This window comes from Neolamprologus brichardi, chromosome 20, assembly GCF_056152115.1.
Source record: "Neolamprologus brichardi isolate AB-2024 chromosome 20, ASM5615211v1, whole genome shotgun sequence".
Taxonomy (NCBI): Eukaryota; Metazoa; Chordata; class Actinopteri; order Cichliformes; family Cichlidae; genus Neolamprologus; species Neolamprologus brichardi.
This window is the reverse complement of record NC_142123.1, coordinates 18,555,248-18,574,198: the sequence shown is the minus strand read 5'-3', so window position 1 is coordinate 18,574,198 and position 18,951 is coordinate 18,555,248. Positions and strand designations below refer to the sequence as shown.

At 40.2% G+C, this 18,951-nt stretch overlaps 1 protein-coding gene across 1 annotated transcript; it reads left to right on the top strand.

Annotated features, from left to right (window-relative positions):
• The first annotated feature begins 1,848 nt into the window (after window positions 1–1,848).
• On the top strand, window positions 1,849–18,559 carry rcc2 (regulator of chromosome condensation 2). Its single transcript, XM_006804299.3, has 13 exons — window positions 1,849–1,994; window positions 3,034–3,255; window positions 3,659–3,752; window positions 8,135–8,278; window positions 8,353–8,484; window positions 8,731–8,819; window positions 11,028–11,142; window positions 11,798–11,964; window positions 12,093–12,273; window positions 12,968–13,073; window positions 14,160–14,232; window positions 16,445–16,522; window positions 16,852–18,559. The coding sequence occupies exons 2-13, from the start codon at window positions 3,055–3,057 to the stop codon at window positions 16,954–16,956; spliced, it is 1,485 nt and encodes a 494-aa protein (XP_006804362.1). The 5' UTR covers window positions 1,849–1,994; window positions 3,034–3,054; the 3' UTR covers window positions 16,957–18,559.
• The last annotated feature ends 392 nt before the right edge of the window (window positions 18,560–18,951 follow it).

Sequence of the window (18,951 nt, the reverse complement as noted above, 5' to 3'; positions counted from 1 at the left end):
CATTGGAAGGTGTGATGGAAAAATAAATACATTTAATAAAGAAACAATATTGAACAATAGACTAGACTATTTTAAAGTAGTGACTGTAAATTAAACTAAAGTGGATCAACGGGTGGTGAGGTGTGGAGCTTACCATGTGTGGCATGCCATCACAACCGTATTTTTATTTTTACTATATTGCAATCAACATTCCTACGTTTTTAAACTGTAATTATTATAGTAACAACAGCACCCCCACCCCACTCGATGTGCAACAGCAGCATCCCCCCCACACACACACACAAACACACGCTCAATGTATCAATGTATCCGTATGTATGCAGATGTATGTATAACTTGTACATATCTTTCTTGTGTAAATGTAAATTTGTCTGTGTTACTGTGTAAATACTTACGCTATTGTGTACTTCACACACATGGAACAATGCCAAACTGCCTTTCATTGTTCTTGTAATAGTGACAATAAAGACCTATTCTATTCCATTCTATTCTATGCTATAATGCTTACTATGTGCTGATCCTTGTGAGGAAGAAGGTTAGAGAGAACAAGTGTGCAATGGCCACCAGCGCCCCTCTCTCTTCTGTGTAGGGATAACCAATAGAAGAGAAGTCAAGTCCAAAGGCGAACAATGGATTTATAAATACTGTGGAGTTTATACTCTAGCACAGGGGTGGGCAATCTCAGTCCATGAGGGCCGGTGTCCCTGCAGGTTTTAGATGTGTCCTCGAACCAACACAGCTGATTTAAATGGCTAAATTAGCTCCTCAACATCATGTGATTCATTTGTGTTGACCCAAGGTGAGATCTAAAACCTGCAGACACCAGCCCTCGAGGCTTGCTGTGCAACACTTCTATCACCCTTCTAGCTTCAGTATCATGTCAAAGGGTTTTGCTCCAAAGCTAGAGAGCTTATTGCCAAAAAACACCCGAGTCAAGCATATGGAAAGAATATTATTTCTTAATAAAATAAATACAGTTACCATCACAGCAGTATTCATAAACACAATCACTCATGTCTACACAGATTAATCAAAAACAAATTAGATGAATGAATGAACCACAGTGAAAAATAAAATAAGATAAAACAAAACAGATTAAGGTGTTTTTATTTCTATTCTAGGCAGTGATTATTCCCATGCTGGGACTGTTGTAAGACAGCCAACAGGTGCAGGAAGACAAACTGCCATGGCTGCTATTGTCAGGGTTGTGCTGTGTGGCAAGCAGAGGTAGGACCCAAGAAGTAGGTGATGTCCAAAGTCACAGGAGGCCCTTTGGGAAATATACTTTTCTACACATTATTTATTTTGTAACATGAGCAGAGAACTTTTAGAGATGTACAGCTCTGGGTGTATTTTGCACACTGCCTTTGACTGTTGCAGGTGGTGAGAGCTTTCAGGAAGCTAAAACAGATTAAAATCTATTTTTATTTCCACCGGGTCTCAGGACAGAGACAAATTTCATGTTGCAATACTTTGTTTGAAAAAAAAACATATCCAGAGGATTATTTAATTTATATAGAAGAGAATAGCCCTTTATTGTCATTGTACATGTATAGCAAAATTATGGGTGCTTCACGCCAACCTTGCATTAAGTAAATATATATATATATATATTTTTCCTAAATAGTAACAGTAGTTACGGTATATTTTATTTGTTTTTAGTATAAGGTACCAACCATTAGCAAACATTAACATTAAAAATCTCTCATCAAGCTTACACAGAGTCATAAAATGTAATTATCCAAGCAGAATATTGATGTCTGCACAGTGTTATATTTTTGGGCTCGCATGGTTTGCAATATGAACGTGTTGGGGTCCACAGTGCTGTTTTTCTTCACGGGGCCCCATATCACCCGGCGGCACCCCTGTGTGTATCGGCTTCCTGTATGAATACGAAAAACAGACCACGTGGTGTAAAAGCAGACTGCAGCTTCTTTTGTTCAAATCAATCAAACCGGAGACGGACAGAGAGCCGCTGAATCAGGAAATCGCCGGTATCTGATTTATTTTTAGTTGTCTAAAATTAATAATGATATTTCCCGAAATCACACAGATTGTACCTAGGCTTATTAAAAAATATTTCCAGCCAAGAAAACGTGGATAAAGTTTTATGTTGTATCATCGTTTTATAGAGTGTTTGTGTTTATGTCTTTATTTAGAATGTGTGTTAGCATACAGTAGAGAGGTAACGTTAGCTTAATGAAACCTATCAAGTCGTCTATTTTTCCCATTTTATGCGACATTATTTTACGGTGGGTTCGAGAGTGTTGGTGTTTTTGTACAATATACAAACTTTGCGCAGCTTGTTTGTGTAGCGGCTAACTATTTAACTTCGTACACCGTGTGTTAGCACATCAGCTAGCTTGGTACCCAACCATTATGTGAACAAAGAGCGACAGAGGTTAGCCGCTCAGCCTAATGAGGCTAGCAGCTAGCTCGCAAACTTAAACCGGTGCACTGTTATAGTTTGCTGTTTTTTGTGTGTGCATAACAAGCTAGGTGGTTGTTTTTGTTTGTGTATTTCCCCCGACGCCAATGTCGAATAGCCGAGTATTAGACAGCCACTAAGAATGTAATTTAAGAAATCCGGAGAGATTTTATTAGCTTGTACGTAACAATAGAGATGAATTTGGGCTTCTTGAATGTAGTAAACTTATATAACGGCACACATATAGTGCTGGCAGCATCAACTCGAGCGTGTGAACTTGTAGCCAGTGAAGTTCGCCAATTCTTAAGTTTACGTTAACAAAAGACCGATTTGAAACATTTAGTTATTTTTAATAACGTCCATTCCGCCATAACCAACCCACGAGTTTAATGAGTTGAAGTTTTTGGTAATTAACTCCTGCACAGGATTTTTCATTCACATCTTATTGTGTTGTGCTGTACTTCAAATAAATGTTTCTGTAATTTAACACGTTAGTAGTTTTATTCAACAAGCCTTTGTTTGGTCTTTTCCACAGCCTTTGTTTCTTTGACAATTAAGTTTCCATGTGGTCTGAATAACACTATGTGGTTTCTTCTTTTCCACAGAAAACAGCTTGAGTTTGAAAGATGCCACGCAAGAAGGTGACAGATGTCTCAGGTAATGGTGGGATGAAAAGGAAGCGAGCCAGCGGGAAAAGGAGAGAGAGGGATTTCAGCAGTGATGACGAGTTTGACTTTGAGCAGGAAAACAACAAGAAATCCGGCAAACCCACCACCAAGTCTGGTCTCCAACCGGTCACTGTGGCAGACGACGTGAAAGAGAAAATAGTGCGTTTGATCAAACAAAGACTGACTGGTTTTTGAAAGTTGAAAGAGAAGTGTTCTGTGTTACAAACATTTCTCAGTTTTTACCTGATAATGACCGTCAGTCAAACCGTTCGCCTTTCTTTGTTATTTTTCATCAGCATGTGTGCTTATGCTTTTCCCTTCTCGTAGTACAGCCTGACCTGTAATATGAAATTTAATCAGCATTTTTTAACTAGTTTTTCTTGTTTAAAAAGAAATATTCGCTGTATGAAAAGTTTGTGTTAAAGCTGTTCCTGTTTGGTGATTGCTAAATAATAATACAAAATAAAACCTACTTTTCCCTTTGACCCAGGAAATTTAGATTAGATTTATTTTTTGTTTATTCATTGTTTTTTTTTTTATAGTTATTGTCCTCTTTTTGCAGAAACTCGAGTGCCCAAAGGTAAAGGGCCAACTGCTCATCTTTGGGGCAACCAACTGGGATTTGATTGGAAGAAAGGAGGTTCCCAAACAGCAAGGTAAACACAATTCAAATGGCTATCCTATGATGTACCTGTGTCACAGGATAGTCTACTTTTTGTATGTTGGCATGGCCACGTGTATCCCATTTTCTTAGGGAGTATGACTCATCTAGTCATTTTTAATATTTTGGTGATGATGGCGTGATTAAGAAGCTTCCTGAGGTCCTTGTACAGAGAGCGCACACTGTAGTCCTGAGCCTGTTAGAGAAACTATTTTTATCAAGAAAAGGCTTCAGTGCATAATCAAAGCTACAAAATGTTATTTTTACCTTTCTATTCTATCAAACAGTACGTCTGTTGTTTGATACAAACACACCTTTCATGAGCTTCCATGGTGCTGGTAGTTTTAAGGTCAACCTATACTGCGCTTTAGGTCAAGGGTCACTGACCTTTTGTTAAACTGAGAGTTACTTGAAGCATACAGAGTAGTACGAGGTGCTACTTGTATGATATGTGTGACCTGATCACAGTAGTGTTGAGGACTCCCCAGAATTAATATTTGCAATTATTTGGGAAACGCAGATTTAAATACACAACATTATTTATTTGTGCGAGTCTTCTGTATCAACATTTGAAAGTCTGTTTCCACTTGTGATATTTTTGTAAATATTTTTGACAGTTTTGTATGAATGAACGCATTTGTAGCATTTTGTCTAAAATCACAACAATTTCTGTAGCATTTTCTTTAAGAAACCATTAACTGTCACAACTTCAAATCATGTAGCATTTTTTTTTTATTTGAGCTGATAACATTTTTGTACAATATTTGAGTTTAACAGAACTACGGTGTCTTTTACTGAAAACGTCTTTGTAAATATCTGTTAGTGGGAAGCCTGGTTTCCCACTAACAGATATGCTGTACACCAGTGAACTGTAATCTGGGCTATAATTACAATATAAATAACACTGCACTTCTGAGTGAGTCTTGTAGATGTGTGGAGGTCATTTTGTTAGGATTTTAATCTTGTCCAGTATCCAAGTTGAACTTAGCTGTTCAGCAGTGCATGTCGTGTAGACTTACATGAAATGATTTCAGATGACTAACACACACTGCTCAAGTCGATCAAAGTCACTAAACCTGTTCTCAAACTCTTGTCCGAGTCTGTTTAAGACTTGAGCGTACTTGTCTGCAGCTTCGTCCAAAGCCCCAGATGCAGAAGCATTGTCATTCAGCACTGACTGCACAGAGGGAAGGTGCAGGGATTTTTTTCTTCCTCTGTAAATGTACAGAGAGAATTTTCATCGTAGCTTTAAATGCATTTACAGCGAGATGTCTTCATCTTGGGTTTGCATTAACTCATTGAATTCAAAAGTGACAAAAACACTGCCAAACTCACCCCCGCCTGCACCATCGGATCTTTGTGTTTTGTAACAGGTTACCATAAAAAGTTCCAGATGCTAATTATGATCTCTATGATGGGAGTCGTCATATTGCTGCTGAATGATGCAGGGGTAATGTAGAAATGTTGGGGAATCTGTGTTATTTTTACATTGCACAATGACGCCTGCACGTCCGCCTGTTCCATCTGTAGTTACGTCAACAGCTTTTTCACTGGTATCTTCTTTTTTTCCTCCATGAAGAATCTCTTCACCATATTGTAGATATCAAGTCCCTGTGTTGTTGTCTTTAGGGGCAGTAGGGGCATATCATGAGCAGATAAATCATTGAACATCATCTAGACAAATGTTATCAGCTGTGATATACTGCTGCAGACTTGTTGCACTGAAAGCTGAACCAGTAGCACTTAACTAGATTCCAGGTACTCGTCAAATTTAGCCCCTAGTTGGACATCTGAGAGTGTGGAGACAACATCAGGACATGTTGAAAGCTTTAAGCCTGTAACATTGGAGCAGTTTGAGTCACATTGATTGTATCTTTCATTACAACCAGTTAAAAGTACTAACTACTCATTGAAAATGATTCCTCAAAAATCTTGAGCCGTCTTATTTCTATTTTATACTTTGCTTAATAGTTGTAAACAATAATCCTCCAAGCTTTCAGAGATCTTCAAGAACTAATGTCCATAAGAAATAGGAACATAATCAAGCAAAGACTCAACACAGGATCTAAAAGATGCATCTGGCCTGTCAGTTGATCAGTCTACTGTATGCCAAGCCTCATCAGAAGTAGACGTGTGGCTGTCAAGAAGCCATTCTTTACCCTCTAGAGTAAATTTTTCCTGAATCCTGTCGTCACCAGCTCTCACAAGCTTCCTCAAAATTCAGTGACAGCAGGTCTTAAGGAGTGACAAATGCAAATTTACAATATGTGGTATCTATGGAGGAGGTCGAGAGAGATGCAGCAGTGTGTGGTGTTATTTTCATAGAGGAGAGCAAAGAACAAAGACGTATCAAATATTCATTTCAAGCTCATTAGAACTGCATAGACTTTGTGCTTCCTGTATTTTCATTTATATTTGCAAAATTTTCAATAAATGACTGCAACCGTTTCCCAAACAACATGAAAAGAAATTGGCTCCAAAAAAAGCACTCTCTGTGCATGTGAGTGCTTTTGTTTACTGTGTGGATGCTCTTGTCTTTACCTGACTGCTGCTATAATTATGGTGCAGAACTGATGCAAGGGCATACAGACCCAGACAAAATCAATAAGTGGTTGATTAGTTTGCATCTGCAGTAGAGAAGTCAGTGGATGATGCAGCCTGTTCACTATGAACCGGCCATACATGTCACAGTCTGTGTGATCCTGGGGTTAAAAAATCATTGCAGCCAAAGAGTCTGAAATAGGTTCATTCATGCTGACATCTGGACCCCAAATGAGTGAATGGGCTTGTTTATTTAACCAGCTGATGATGGTGTTAACTACATGAAGTGAGTATATATATTCCAATCAATTTTGTTATGTCAAATCCAGAATTTACAAATTTTTTTTTTGTAAAGGAAGTATAAATGGAAAAAAAAATTTAAAGTGTAAGTTTTGTTTAGGAAATAAAAGTTCGCGTGACACTGGGAGTGCTTGTATATGTGCACTGTTTCAAGCCAGATGGAAAAGATATCAGTCTTAAACGGCTCTAACAGCACAGCGAAGATACAAATGAATATCATCATTGTGAACTTACTGTAAAATATATAAAGCATTTATCATCTGCAACAATAACATGCAACAAATACATAGATGTAACAGTAGTATAATCCAGAATACACCATGTTTCATTTCAAGTGTTGTCGAACGTTTAAGTACCTGTTTATGTTTTGCTTGTAGGACCTGAGCACGACTGAAAACATCCCATTTTAATGACAGAATTATTTAAATATTACCTGAAAACGGGTAACTAGTTATTTTTAAACTATCAGTCTTTGATAAAGGCAGAACAGCGTGTATATTCTGCTCTCCATCTCTCAGCTGGCTGGCTCCTCTCACTGCTGTCCTGGTGTATCAGCAGGAGTGGGAAGCTGTTGCTCTCCCTGAAAGACACCACAGCTCAGCTGCAGCAGTGGATTTCTCAGTCTTTCCTGACTCTGGCCACTTGCAGTTTTTAAAGGAAACTAGATGTGTGATAAGTTGGTTTTTTGAGGTGGTTGTCACGAATTTTTGAATAGTGCAAAAATGCGCCACATTTTCCAGGTGCATTTTATTAGTTTTTCGTGACTCTAGAGTCTGTTTACACACCGGAGAAGAGCAGAGAGGTGAAGCCGATAACATCGGGAGGTCGCGCTGACCGGCAGCACTATTCCTGTAATCGCCATTAAAACCTTTTACTGGGAAAAGCTAGCAAAGTCCTCATCAAACCACCTGATCAACAAACGCTGACCTGAAGAAAAGTAAACTTTGTCTCCACCGCTGTTTGTTTTACACAGTGAAAAATCCTCCGTTAAAATCAGCAGATGAACTGTTTATATTACACAGCTCACTGAAGGCCAAGCAAGGGTGGGTCTAAAGGGGGCCATGGGCAGAGTCAGACCACATCCACTTGAAATATTTTTTGAATAAAATAAATTGAAATAATATAAAATATTGTGTTAATGAAATTGCATTTATTTAAAAATATAATTTTTTTTCCACAGACCAATAAAAATGTTGAGCTTTGACTGCACTCGAGATTATTTATATATTTTTGCATTTAACAAAAATATTTTCTTTAGAAAGTATATTTTTGACTTGGCACATAAATACAGTCAACGCTGTTTTTGTTTTGTTTTTTGACAGTGTTGTGTGCAGTTAGACTATTAAAGTTCTCCAAGCCAACCGTGCACCTTAGTTATTACGAAGAAGCATTGTTACAAGAAATGATCAAACGTCAGCATTCTTAAAGAATGCAGTGTTTATGAACAGAATAAGGTACAGAGGAAGCGTTGTGCCGGTGTTGTGCATTTGTGTGTGTGTGTGGGGTCTTGACACGGGTTCTGTGTGTGTTTCTTAGCTGCTTTCCGCAACCTGGGCCAAAATCTCTGGGGCCCTCATCGTTATGGCTGCCTAAATGACGTCCAGGTTAGCTGCGTGGTGTCCGGCCCCTGTGCTGCTCACAGTCTCTTCATAACCACAGAGGGCAAGCTGTGGAGCTGGGGTAAGTAACATGCACAGTGGTTGTCTGTGTTGGTTGTGTTATCAGACACTGAGCTTGTCTTTCTGCTTCCTTAGGTCGTAATGACAAAGGTCAGCTGGGTCATGGAGACACCAAGCGCCTGGAAGCTCCCAAGTTAATCGAGGCCCTGGCAGAGCATGTTATTGTTTCTGTAGCCTGTGGACGCAATCACACCCTGGCACTCACGGGTAGGCTTAACTGGGGAGTGTGGGTTTTCCTTGCACAACAGCAGCTGTTTTCAGTGGTTGTGCAAAACAGCCACAAGATCGTGTAATACAGCCGTTTGTTGAAATGAAACACCAGTGTATTCTGGGATTGGATTACGCATTATTGGTTTGATTGCACAGGTCATCGAAGGAGGTTTCCAAACTAAAATCCAGTCTGTAATGGTCTGTGCTTTTAACATGTTTGCTGATGGTACTCTGTCTCCTCAGAGGATGGCGCTGTGTATTCATTTGGAGAGAACAAGCTGGGCCAGCTTGGTCAGGGCAACCAGACTGATGCAGTCCTCACCCCAGCACTGGTAAGCCAGGGTGTAACTCGTACTTTTCCTTCCTTTATCAGCTGATAAAGTGTGCTGGTGTAGGTGTCACTGCTGTCCAAGTCTCGTCAGTCACAGGAAATGAATACAGTTAATCTGCTATTCCATAGCTTTTATGGTTTCAAAATAACAAAAACAAACTCAAAACAATTATATAAAATTATCAAACAAAAACAAAATTGCTAATTAATGGGACAGCAGTGCAGTGGCTTCATAGTTTACCTTAGAATCCTTTGGTTGTCAGCAATTCCTCTGCTACACAGCAAACAATGACTGTGGATCGTTAATTCTGCTAACTTTATTTTCCAAATTGTAAACAAATATGGTTTAAAACGGCGCTTACGGCGCTGCCGCGATGTAACTCAGTTTAAAGCCGTAACCTGAACAGTCCATCAAAGTGACCACAGCAGGACACCTCCTTCCTTTGTGCTCTGCCTCCAACATTCAGAAATCAGTTGATTTGTGCATACAGGATTTAGAGCGCAGAGAGCTACCCACAGACTGTGAAACTGCAGCAGTGCACCAAGGAGACATACTCACGTAGACAGTGGCTTCTTTGTGCATGTGGCTGCTAAGTTCACATGCAGGTTATTGAATTTACATGCAAGGAATTTAATTGATCCTGTGAAATGAAATTATTTGCCTGGATTATAGTTTTCTTGTGCACAATTTATTCTATAGTGGTCTTGCTCTTCCAAGTCTCTGTGAGTAAATGATTAATTATTTAATCAAGTTATTGATTTACTCTGCTTGCTAGAAACCTGGTTACAGCAGTGAGGTGGTTAATTTAAATGAATCAACACCGCTGCCTCCTCTTGTCAGAATCCTCAAACAGGAGTGGCTTTCTGCTGCATCCATCAGAGCATGAATGTGTGTGAATGTTAGATAGAAAGCACTTCTGCATTGAAACAGTGCTTGTGTGAAGAGGTGTGAATGAGGCATTGTATAAAGAACTTTGAGCGCTCCTGCAGAGTAGAAAAGTGATACATAAGAACAAAACATTTACATGTTTTAAAAGCAAAATTATTTCTTAAACCCAGCATCAGAAACAGGGTTGTATAAATGTAGCAAATTGTTGCCTAAAGGCACATATATTGTATATTGTAAGGTAAACACTCTACAATAATACAGAGAAAACCCCAATAATCATATGATTAATTACTCCTTTGATTAATTAATGCATTGGTCTTAAATTATGATCGATGTGTATCAAATTCATTTTACATCACGGGCCACATACCGCCCACTTTGATCTTAAGTGGAGCGATGAAGCAGGCCCTTTCAAAGTAAAGAAGTAACGATGCGGTCGAAAAAATTTGGCTGGTGCACCTAAGAAAAAAAGTTGGGCGCACCAGTGCAACCGTGGCAAAAAGTTAGTCTCGAGCGCGGCAAACTGCTGTACCTGTAATAAAAAACAAACATATAGCACCTGGAATGAGCTGAGAAACAGGGTCCCAGGACCTTTGATTAGTCAGCCGCAATGGTAAACTTCAGAGAGCTTACCGTTGCGGCTGACCTGTCCAATCCTCTAACCAGGATCTCCTAACAGTCCCACCAGAGGCGATCATGTTGGTGAGGCTGTGGTGCCCAAACACCCTGTCAGGTTGAGCGTGAGATTTCTTTTAAACGACTGCTGAAAACACATTTATAGGTTAGCGTTCCCTTAATCTTTTCCTCTTTATTTTGGGCTATAGTTTACATCTAAGTGTGTTGGAATGAATGTTTTACCCCATGTGGTTGGTCTGTATGTCTGAACATGTATACTTTTAATGTGTGTCTTTTATTCAAACTGTGAAGCACAAATTCAGTTTTAAACTGTGATACACAATTAAAGTTATTGCATATCACTTCCTCTCAGACTGCCTGCTAGGCTATTTAAAAGTAGAGTGGGAGAGAGAGCCTTCAGGTTTCAGGTCCCTCTTCTGTTGAACCAGTCAGTCAAGAGACGGATACACTCGTGGCTTTTAAGATGAGCTTAAAGCATCGTTTTTAATAAAGCTGGTTGGGGCTGGATCGGGTTACCCTGAAACCTCCCTTAGTTTTGCTGTGATGGGGTTAGGCTGCTGGGGTTGTCTGATTGTTGTGGTTTTCTCCATTATTTTAGGGTGCCACCATACAGTATTAAGCACTTAGAGGCAACTGTTGTGATTTGGCGCTATATAAATAAAACTGAATTGTGTTTCTCTCTAGATTTCCTACAATGGGCAGCCCCTGGTGAAGGTGGCTTGTGGTGCTGAATTCAGCATGGTGGTGGACTGCAAAGGAAACCTGTACTCGTTCGGCTGCCCAGAGTATGGACAGCTGGGTAAGCTCTCAGCACAGTGTTTTCATATTTTAACATTGTTTACAGTTTAAAACTGCTTAAGGCTGTAGAAGATTGTTTGCAATGACACCAGTTTTCACTCCTCAGCGATTTGGGAGTTTTAAATTGTTACCATAGGTGCATCTACTAAAACTCTTAGAGCAGTTTTAATTTCAGCGATCTCAACCTCAGGGTCAAGTTTTCCAAAAATGTTGTGTATGTGTTAACTCGAGATTTTGAAATTGATACCATAGGTGCATCTGTTTGGGTTGGTAAATAAAGTGTTTCATATGTTAACAAACTACACACTTCAAGATGAAATGACATTTTATATCGAGCCCGTTACAGTTCACCATCACTGACGTGTTTCACAAAACCTTTCTTGCTGATTTATTCTAGAAAACTGTAGTTAAATGCACGCAAATGATTTCCATCATGGTGAATTTCCCAGGTTAGACTTGGGCTTGACAGCATGATCATCCAAGTTTGTGAATGTGATAACTTGAGAATGAGGCGGCATAGAATTCTGAAATTCATACCACGGGATATGTATCATGTAGACACAGTAGTGTAGTTTGTGCACTGGAAAGCACTGATGTGTTGGGAACGATAAACTCCATTCTTAGTTTTTTATTGTTGTGCATCTCTGTCACTGCAGGCCACAACAGTGATGGAAAGTTCATAGCTCGTGCCCAGCGCATAGAGTTTGACTGTGAGCTCATCCCTCGTCGTGTCGCGATCTTCATTGAGAAGTCCAAGGATGGCCAGATCATGCCTGTGCCTAACGTGGTTGTGAGAGACGTGGCCTGCGGGGCTAATCACACGGTGAGAGGATTCCCAGAAGTCTTATCAGGAGCAAATCAAATTAGATGGCCAGTGATTGATTGATCGATTGATTGATTTTTTTTAATTTTGCAAAAGGGTTTAAAAACTGCTGCTGTTTGTGTTTTCAGCTGGTGCTGGACTCTCAGAAGCGTGTGTTCACCTGGGGCTTTGGCGGCTATGGGCGCCTCGGTCACACCGAGCAGAAGGATGAGATGGTTCCCCGGCTGGTCAAGCTGTTTGACTTTCCTGGCCGTGGTGCCAGTCAGATCTATGCAGGCTACCAATGTTCGTTTGCTGTCAGCGAGATGGGTATGTCACATTGCAACAAGATCTCTGAACAGTCTCGCTCAAGTAGGTTGCATGAACGTTGATACTGTTAGTTTTCACAGTTTCTTGTTTAACTTGGATGTTCAGGAAGTCATGTGGCACGCAGAATTGCCCACCAGTCCATTCCATCAACAGTTTAGACAAACCGAATGCATTTTAGAAACAAGTCTCATGGAGTTAAAATGTAACTTTGTAGCTGCACAGTAAATTTGTTTGAAGGAAATTAGGAGCATAAAAGAGGCGCCTATCAGTCTGCTCATAATTTAGACTTGTGTTATAGTCATTTGCATAAGATTACACTGGCAGAACGAAGAATTAAATCAATTAAATATAAACCAGTTCTTCAATATAAAGAGGATGGACTCCCTCAGACATCACTGAAGCAGAAGCCTAGCAGATGATGACGTGTATGCCCTAGTGGACAAAAACTGTTTTATGGCTATTTCCTGCTACAAAAAGCCATTACAAGCTGCGATTATTATTTTCCATTTTTAATGTATTCAAATTGTTGAAACCATAAAGAAGTAATTGTGAAAAAGAAAAGCTTCTTTAACTTTCTGTCTTCTAAAGAAAATAATTTTTTTTTTTCTTTGCAAGGTTGTTTACAGAAACTACAATTTTAATGAGAGGTGTGAGAGGAGCACACGTATAAATCTGTACATGTTGTATTTTACAGGTGGGCTGTTTTTCTGGGGGGTGACCAATACTTCTAGAGAGTCAACCATGTACCCCAAAGCTGTGCAGGATCTTTGTGGCTGGAAGATCCGCAGCCTGGCATGTGGGTGAGTGCTGTCGTTACTTGTTTGGTTTTGTTTTTTTGTTTTTTTCTTTTGGTTTTTATTACCCTTCAGCCATAAAAGCCTGATTAAGTATTGTGGGGACCCCACCAGGTGGGTGGACAGCGTGGATGGTTTGTTGATGTGAAAACTCAAGAACATGCTGACGTAGATTCGTAGACATAGATGTATCTACTAGAAACCTCAGATAAGTTTAAACCTCCACCTCAAGATCACAAGGCACGTTTTCCTAAAATATTGTGAATGTGATAAGTCAGGAAGGAAGTCGCCTAGGATTTTTTCATATTGATGCCATAGGTGTTGCTAAGGGGTACCACTCACAGCCGGCAGTATTTTTTGGTTTTGGGATTATCTTGCCCTAATTGAACAGTTCCTCAGGGTCAGTTCTCTCACGCTTTGATTTATAGACTCACCTTTGAAGGTTCACTGTGCACACACACACTGATATATTATCATATGCATATTAGAGTCAATTTAACCTGTATAGCTCCAAATCAAAACAACAGTTGGGTAAAGACCCTACAATGATACAGAGAAAACCCCAACAGTCACATGACCTCCTTTGAGCAAGCGCTTCGGCAACAGTGGGAAGGTAAAACTTCCTTTTGAAAGGAAGAAACCGCTGGCAGAACAAGGTTCAGGGATAACTGATTAAATGAAGAGTGGCGTAAAAACACAGTGAATGAAAAAAGAGAGTGAAGAAAAAACACTCGTCACACTCCTCATGGGAAGCCTTCAGCAGCATAGACCTGTTGCAGTAAACGTAGAGAGAGTGTCTGACTTGAGAACTGGTTCCACAGAAGAGGCGCCAGGAAGCTGAAGGAAACACAAATAAGCGTGCAGTCTGAAAGCCAAATGCTTTTTTGGGGTGATATGGTACTATGAGGTCTTTAAGATAAGATGGGTCATTATTCAACACCTTATGTGTAATATGTATGTATAGTACTTTACAATACAATTAATGTAAGTAAAGCACTTTTAATAGTGTTTTACATACACTTTTGGGACTGTTTGTTGTTTTCTTATCTACATCCGTAGCTCTGACTCTGTTTGCATGTTTGTATCGATCAGGAAGAGCAGCATCATCATTGCTGCAGATGAGAGTACAATCAGCTGGGGACCCTCACCCACATTTGGAGAGCTGGTAAGAGTCATTATGAGACATCACATGTCCAGTGTTAACAGCTTTGTAGGCCATCGTCTACATAATCTGTCGTTATTTTTGTTTTTAAACCTGAACAAAAAACATACAGAACAATAGTTCTGTTTGGTTAAAATAGTAACATTTAGTTAAAATAAAATTAAAATTTAGTTAGTGAAAATATCAATATTTTGTGAGACAAAATAAAACGATTGAAATTACACAGGTGCTCTTTTGTGCTAATAACATAAAATCTGTCAAATAAATAATGTGATGCCCTCAAATTACAGAAACAAAAGTCTAAAAAGTCTGGGGGCGATCGTGGCTCAAGAGTTGGGAGTTCGTCTTGTAATCGGAAGGTTGCCGGTTCGAGCCCCGGCTCGGACAGTCTCAGTCGTTGTGTCCTTGGGCAAGACACTTCACCTACCGCCTACTGGTGTTGGCCAGAAGGGCCGATGGCACGATATGGCAGCCTCGCTTCTGTCAGTCTGCCCCAGGGCAGCTGTGGCTACAACTGTAGCTTGCCTCCACCAGTGTGTGAATGTGAGAGTGAATGGGTGGATGACTGGACGTGTAAAAGCGCTTTGGGGTCCCTAGGCGGGACTAGTAAAAGCGCTATACAAATACAGGCCATTTACCATTCTAGATACTGAGTGTAAAAACTACTGACCGAGAACAGTCACAGGTGTCACAGCTGGTTTAACGTTTCCGCTGGTATGCAGAGTGTTAAACAGTCTTAATTCTGCAGTGGATGATTCAGCTGGTGGAATAAATTCATGCCACTGCTCCGTTTGCAGCAATAGTTTTACAGCATGTTTTGGAAATTACCGCATTTTGTTTGACATCCTCCTTAAAATCCAAGCGACGAGCGAGTCTCATTCATTGCTCGTCTGAAACGCGCGTTGACAGTATTTAAACACGCATGCTCAGAGCAGTGCACCAGGTAGCAAGTTTTCCAGTTGGGAGGGGGGGATTTATGATGCATTCACTGCGTGTGGGAGAAAAAAAACTCTGTGAATTACATGCAGACAACTTAATATTGCCATGGCAATTTCTACTCTGTGGTTATGATAAAGTCATTTTAGCCATTGTGCATGGAAAAACTCGCAATACATTGATTATATTCAATATGTCGCCCACCCCTGCTGTATGCTGGGTTTTCAGTGGGAGAAACTGAGACTGAAGAAGTCGCCTGGACAAGTGAAGAAATGTTTGTCCCACTGAAAACACAACATCAAGATGAACAGAATCAACTTACAGGGTATACACAAACTACAGACATAGTTGGAAAAAATTTAACCAATAAAAGAAATTTGAAAGAAATTAAGAGCTACCTTTGAAATGTGAAATTGATCTTTTCCAGTTAAAGAAATCTCGTCTTTGAGCCACAAAAACGTGGGGAAGTCAAAGGTGAACTCCAGAGAAGGAGGATATATCTTCCTAACAGAGAACGACTTGTAATCTACAGGGGAACAAGTGGAACCCCCAAAAATAGCAATGAAAAGCTCCGCATTTACCCGTGTCCCTAAAACCTTAGACATGATCATGAAGTAGTCAGTCCAACATTTGTTCATTTTACATCAGGAGTGGAAACATGTGGCTCAGGTTGCAAGAAGAGGCATTGCATCTGTCACATTGGTCTGTTATTTTGGAATCAGTTTTGACAGTCCAGACTGAAATGGACTAGTTAAACTGTAAGAGTTGCAACTTGGCGCAGCTTGCACTTCATTGTATACTAAGGACAATTTTATCCCACTGGCTGATTCCAACCTTGTGCATTTTTGTTTTTGACTGTAGTATGAGTATCCAGGGCCATCAGTGTGTTGTATAGTTTGTGAAGTCGAAAGACCAGAAGACCATTCGATGGCTGTTCAGTAAGCAGCAAGGGAAAATGGGGGGAAAGGATGCAAAACAACTTAGTACTTAAATTACTTTATAACTTAAAATAAGTGGGACACAGGAAAATTAAAGTTGGAGGATGAATTGGAAAACGATCATAAGACTCCACTGTCGTGTGTTACATTGAAACTTTGTAGTGTGCTTTAGTCTTGCTACAGTCTTGTCAAAATCTCTTGACATTCCATTGAAGATGAATTTGACCAGTGACTTGCTTCCAAATTCGAACAATGTTTATGCAAGTGAAATATTGTGATATTGGCTGTTTTGTTGTAAGATAGGAGATGAACATTGATCACATCTGTCATTGATCTTGCAGGGATATGGAGACACCAAACCCAAATCCTCCACCACCGCCCAGGAGGTAAAGACCTTGGATGGCATCTACATTGAGCAGGTAAATGGACAAGGTGGTAACTATTTGAAGTAGAGTCATTAAGATGCATACTGTTACAATCGCTGATCAATCGTTGATCAAATTAAGCAGTGCCAAAGTTTCACATAATTAGAATGTGTGAATGATCCGATCCAAATCTGATGCATAGTTTCAGACAGTCTTGGATTTGTACTGGGTGGGTACACAAAAGTGCCTGTGAGACTGGGTGAATGAGGCAGGTTGTACAAAGCGCTTTGAGGACTCGGGTAGATTTGAAATATAAGAACCTATTTACCACGAAGCAGGGAAATGTCCTTCTCTTTCAAATAACGTGCGTGTTGTTTCTCCAGGTGGTGATGGGCTACTCTCACTCTCTGGTCATTGCTAGACAGGATACTGAGCAGGAACAGGAGAAACTTAAAAAGCTGCCTGAGTACAACCCCCGAACAATCTGAAGGGCCCACCAGCAGTGACACCTCAACCCATTTCACAGAGCAGAGGAACAACCATGTGATCAGCAGGAATACCTGACCTGTTCAGTCGCTACTAGTCACGGCATCGTGCTAGTGGGATGGTTGAGTTGAGGGGAGAGGTGTTCACGAGTCTGAAGGTTATCCACACATCTCGACTCCCAACAGACTCCACAATAATTTGGACACTCAAATCAGAGAAGATGGGACTGGAGACTGACAGATGCTCTGGATGGTCCAGCTCTCACAATGAATGGTCAAGATATCTTTACTTCCCAATGAGCCTGCAACGGTTTGTTCTAAGCACATCTCGTCCAGCAAAGTTGTGCTTCCCAAAAAACCCATTCCAGTTTCTTTTCTCATTCATGTCGGGTCTCTTAATTCTGTTTGTTTGTTTCAGTATTGATAGTTGTGACATTTACAGGTGCTACTCCAGGAGCCCTCGGTCTTTTCCTACTGGGGGCATTTTAAAGACCAACGCTCCATACCTGTGCCTTTTTCTACATGTATGTTCAGGTTATGGAATTCTTGTTTATTTGGTTCCGAGGATCAGCTGATCCATCTTGTCTGTGGCAGTGTGACCGAGTGTATGCGACTGCTGCAAATTATAATCAGGATTTGGAACATACACTGTGTCTCATTTTGAATACTTGCAGTAATACACTTCCATATAGTGCACTTAAGTACTTTGTTGCAGACTGCATTAAGGTCGACAGGATAGTGTTTACCCAGATTAAACACAGTTGGTTGTATACTCTCCACTGACTGAAGTTGTCTTGATGTTTGGCAGCCATCTTGGTAATGCCTCTGGGCAGCTATTCTGAAGCTTCTTTTGATTGAATTGAAGGTTTGACTTTAGTGTTCACCAGGACCAAACTGCATGCATAGAATCACGAGTCAAATCTGATTAAAACACTTTTGGAGACTGCCCCAGAATGAGGTTTAAAATACTTTTTTTCTTTGCAAATTATACTTGGAGTATCCATGTGCAGTTTGACAACACCACAGCTTTATTAACAACTGCCAAAAGTCTGAAAAATGCCAAGCTGATTGTTGTTATGGATACACAGGAAACTAAGAAAAGATGATCTGGTGCAACAACACGGATGGCTCGTATGCATCCTGGTCCAGCTGTTGAGTATACCATTCAGGTACTCTGTTTACTCTATGCAGTCGCACTTGTCATTGTGAGCACACTTATGCATTAAATAGTAAGTGTATGGAAGAATATTACCTGAGACACAGCAGTCATGTTCTGTGCACTTCATGTTGATGTTACATTCCTTGTTTCTTCAATGTTTGCATCAATGATGCACGCCTCAGTCCTTCCAAGACCACAGAGTCTCTTAGCTCTTTTTTTTCTCTTGCTTATTTCATTAAGTTTAACTTTTACAGCGCTCTAAGCAATTTCACAAACAGGTCTGAACCTTCAAAACCACCAATGCACTGTCTAAACTCGTTCGACGTGATAAGGTGCAGTGCGTTCTTTTTAATGGTGAAATTTCTCTGGGTTATTATGTTTTTGTTTGGTTTGTTTCTTGCTTTTTTATTTCATTGAAATGGTTGAATAAAGATTCCTGTAAATGAATTTGTCTGTGCAGTCAAACCTCTACTCAGGTCAGATTGAAAAAAACGATTCAGCCATCCATCCACCTCAGAGGTGGGGAGGTTGATGGGGAGGGGTGTGTGAATGGTGGCCTGTTTGTTCAGTTTTATTTGTACAGCACCAAACAACAGTTGCCTCATGGTGCTTCACTGTAAGGTTAAGACCATTCGAAGATGCAGAGAAAATCCAAACAATCTGATGTCCTCTATGAGCAAGCACTTTGGTAACAGTGGGAAAGAAAACTCCCTTTTAACATGAAGCCTACAGCAGAACCAGGCTCAGAGGGGCGCTCATGACCAGGAAGACCGGACAACACTGTAGTGGAAGAAAACCACAGAGAAATAATGACTGATTTAATGCAGAGTAGTGTAGAA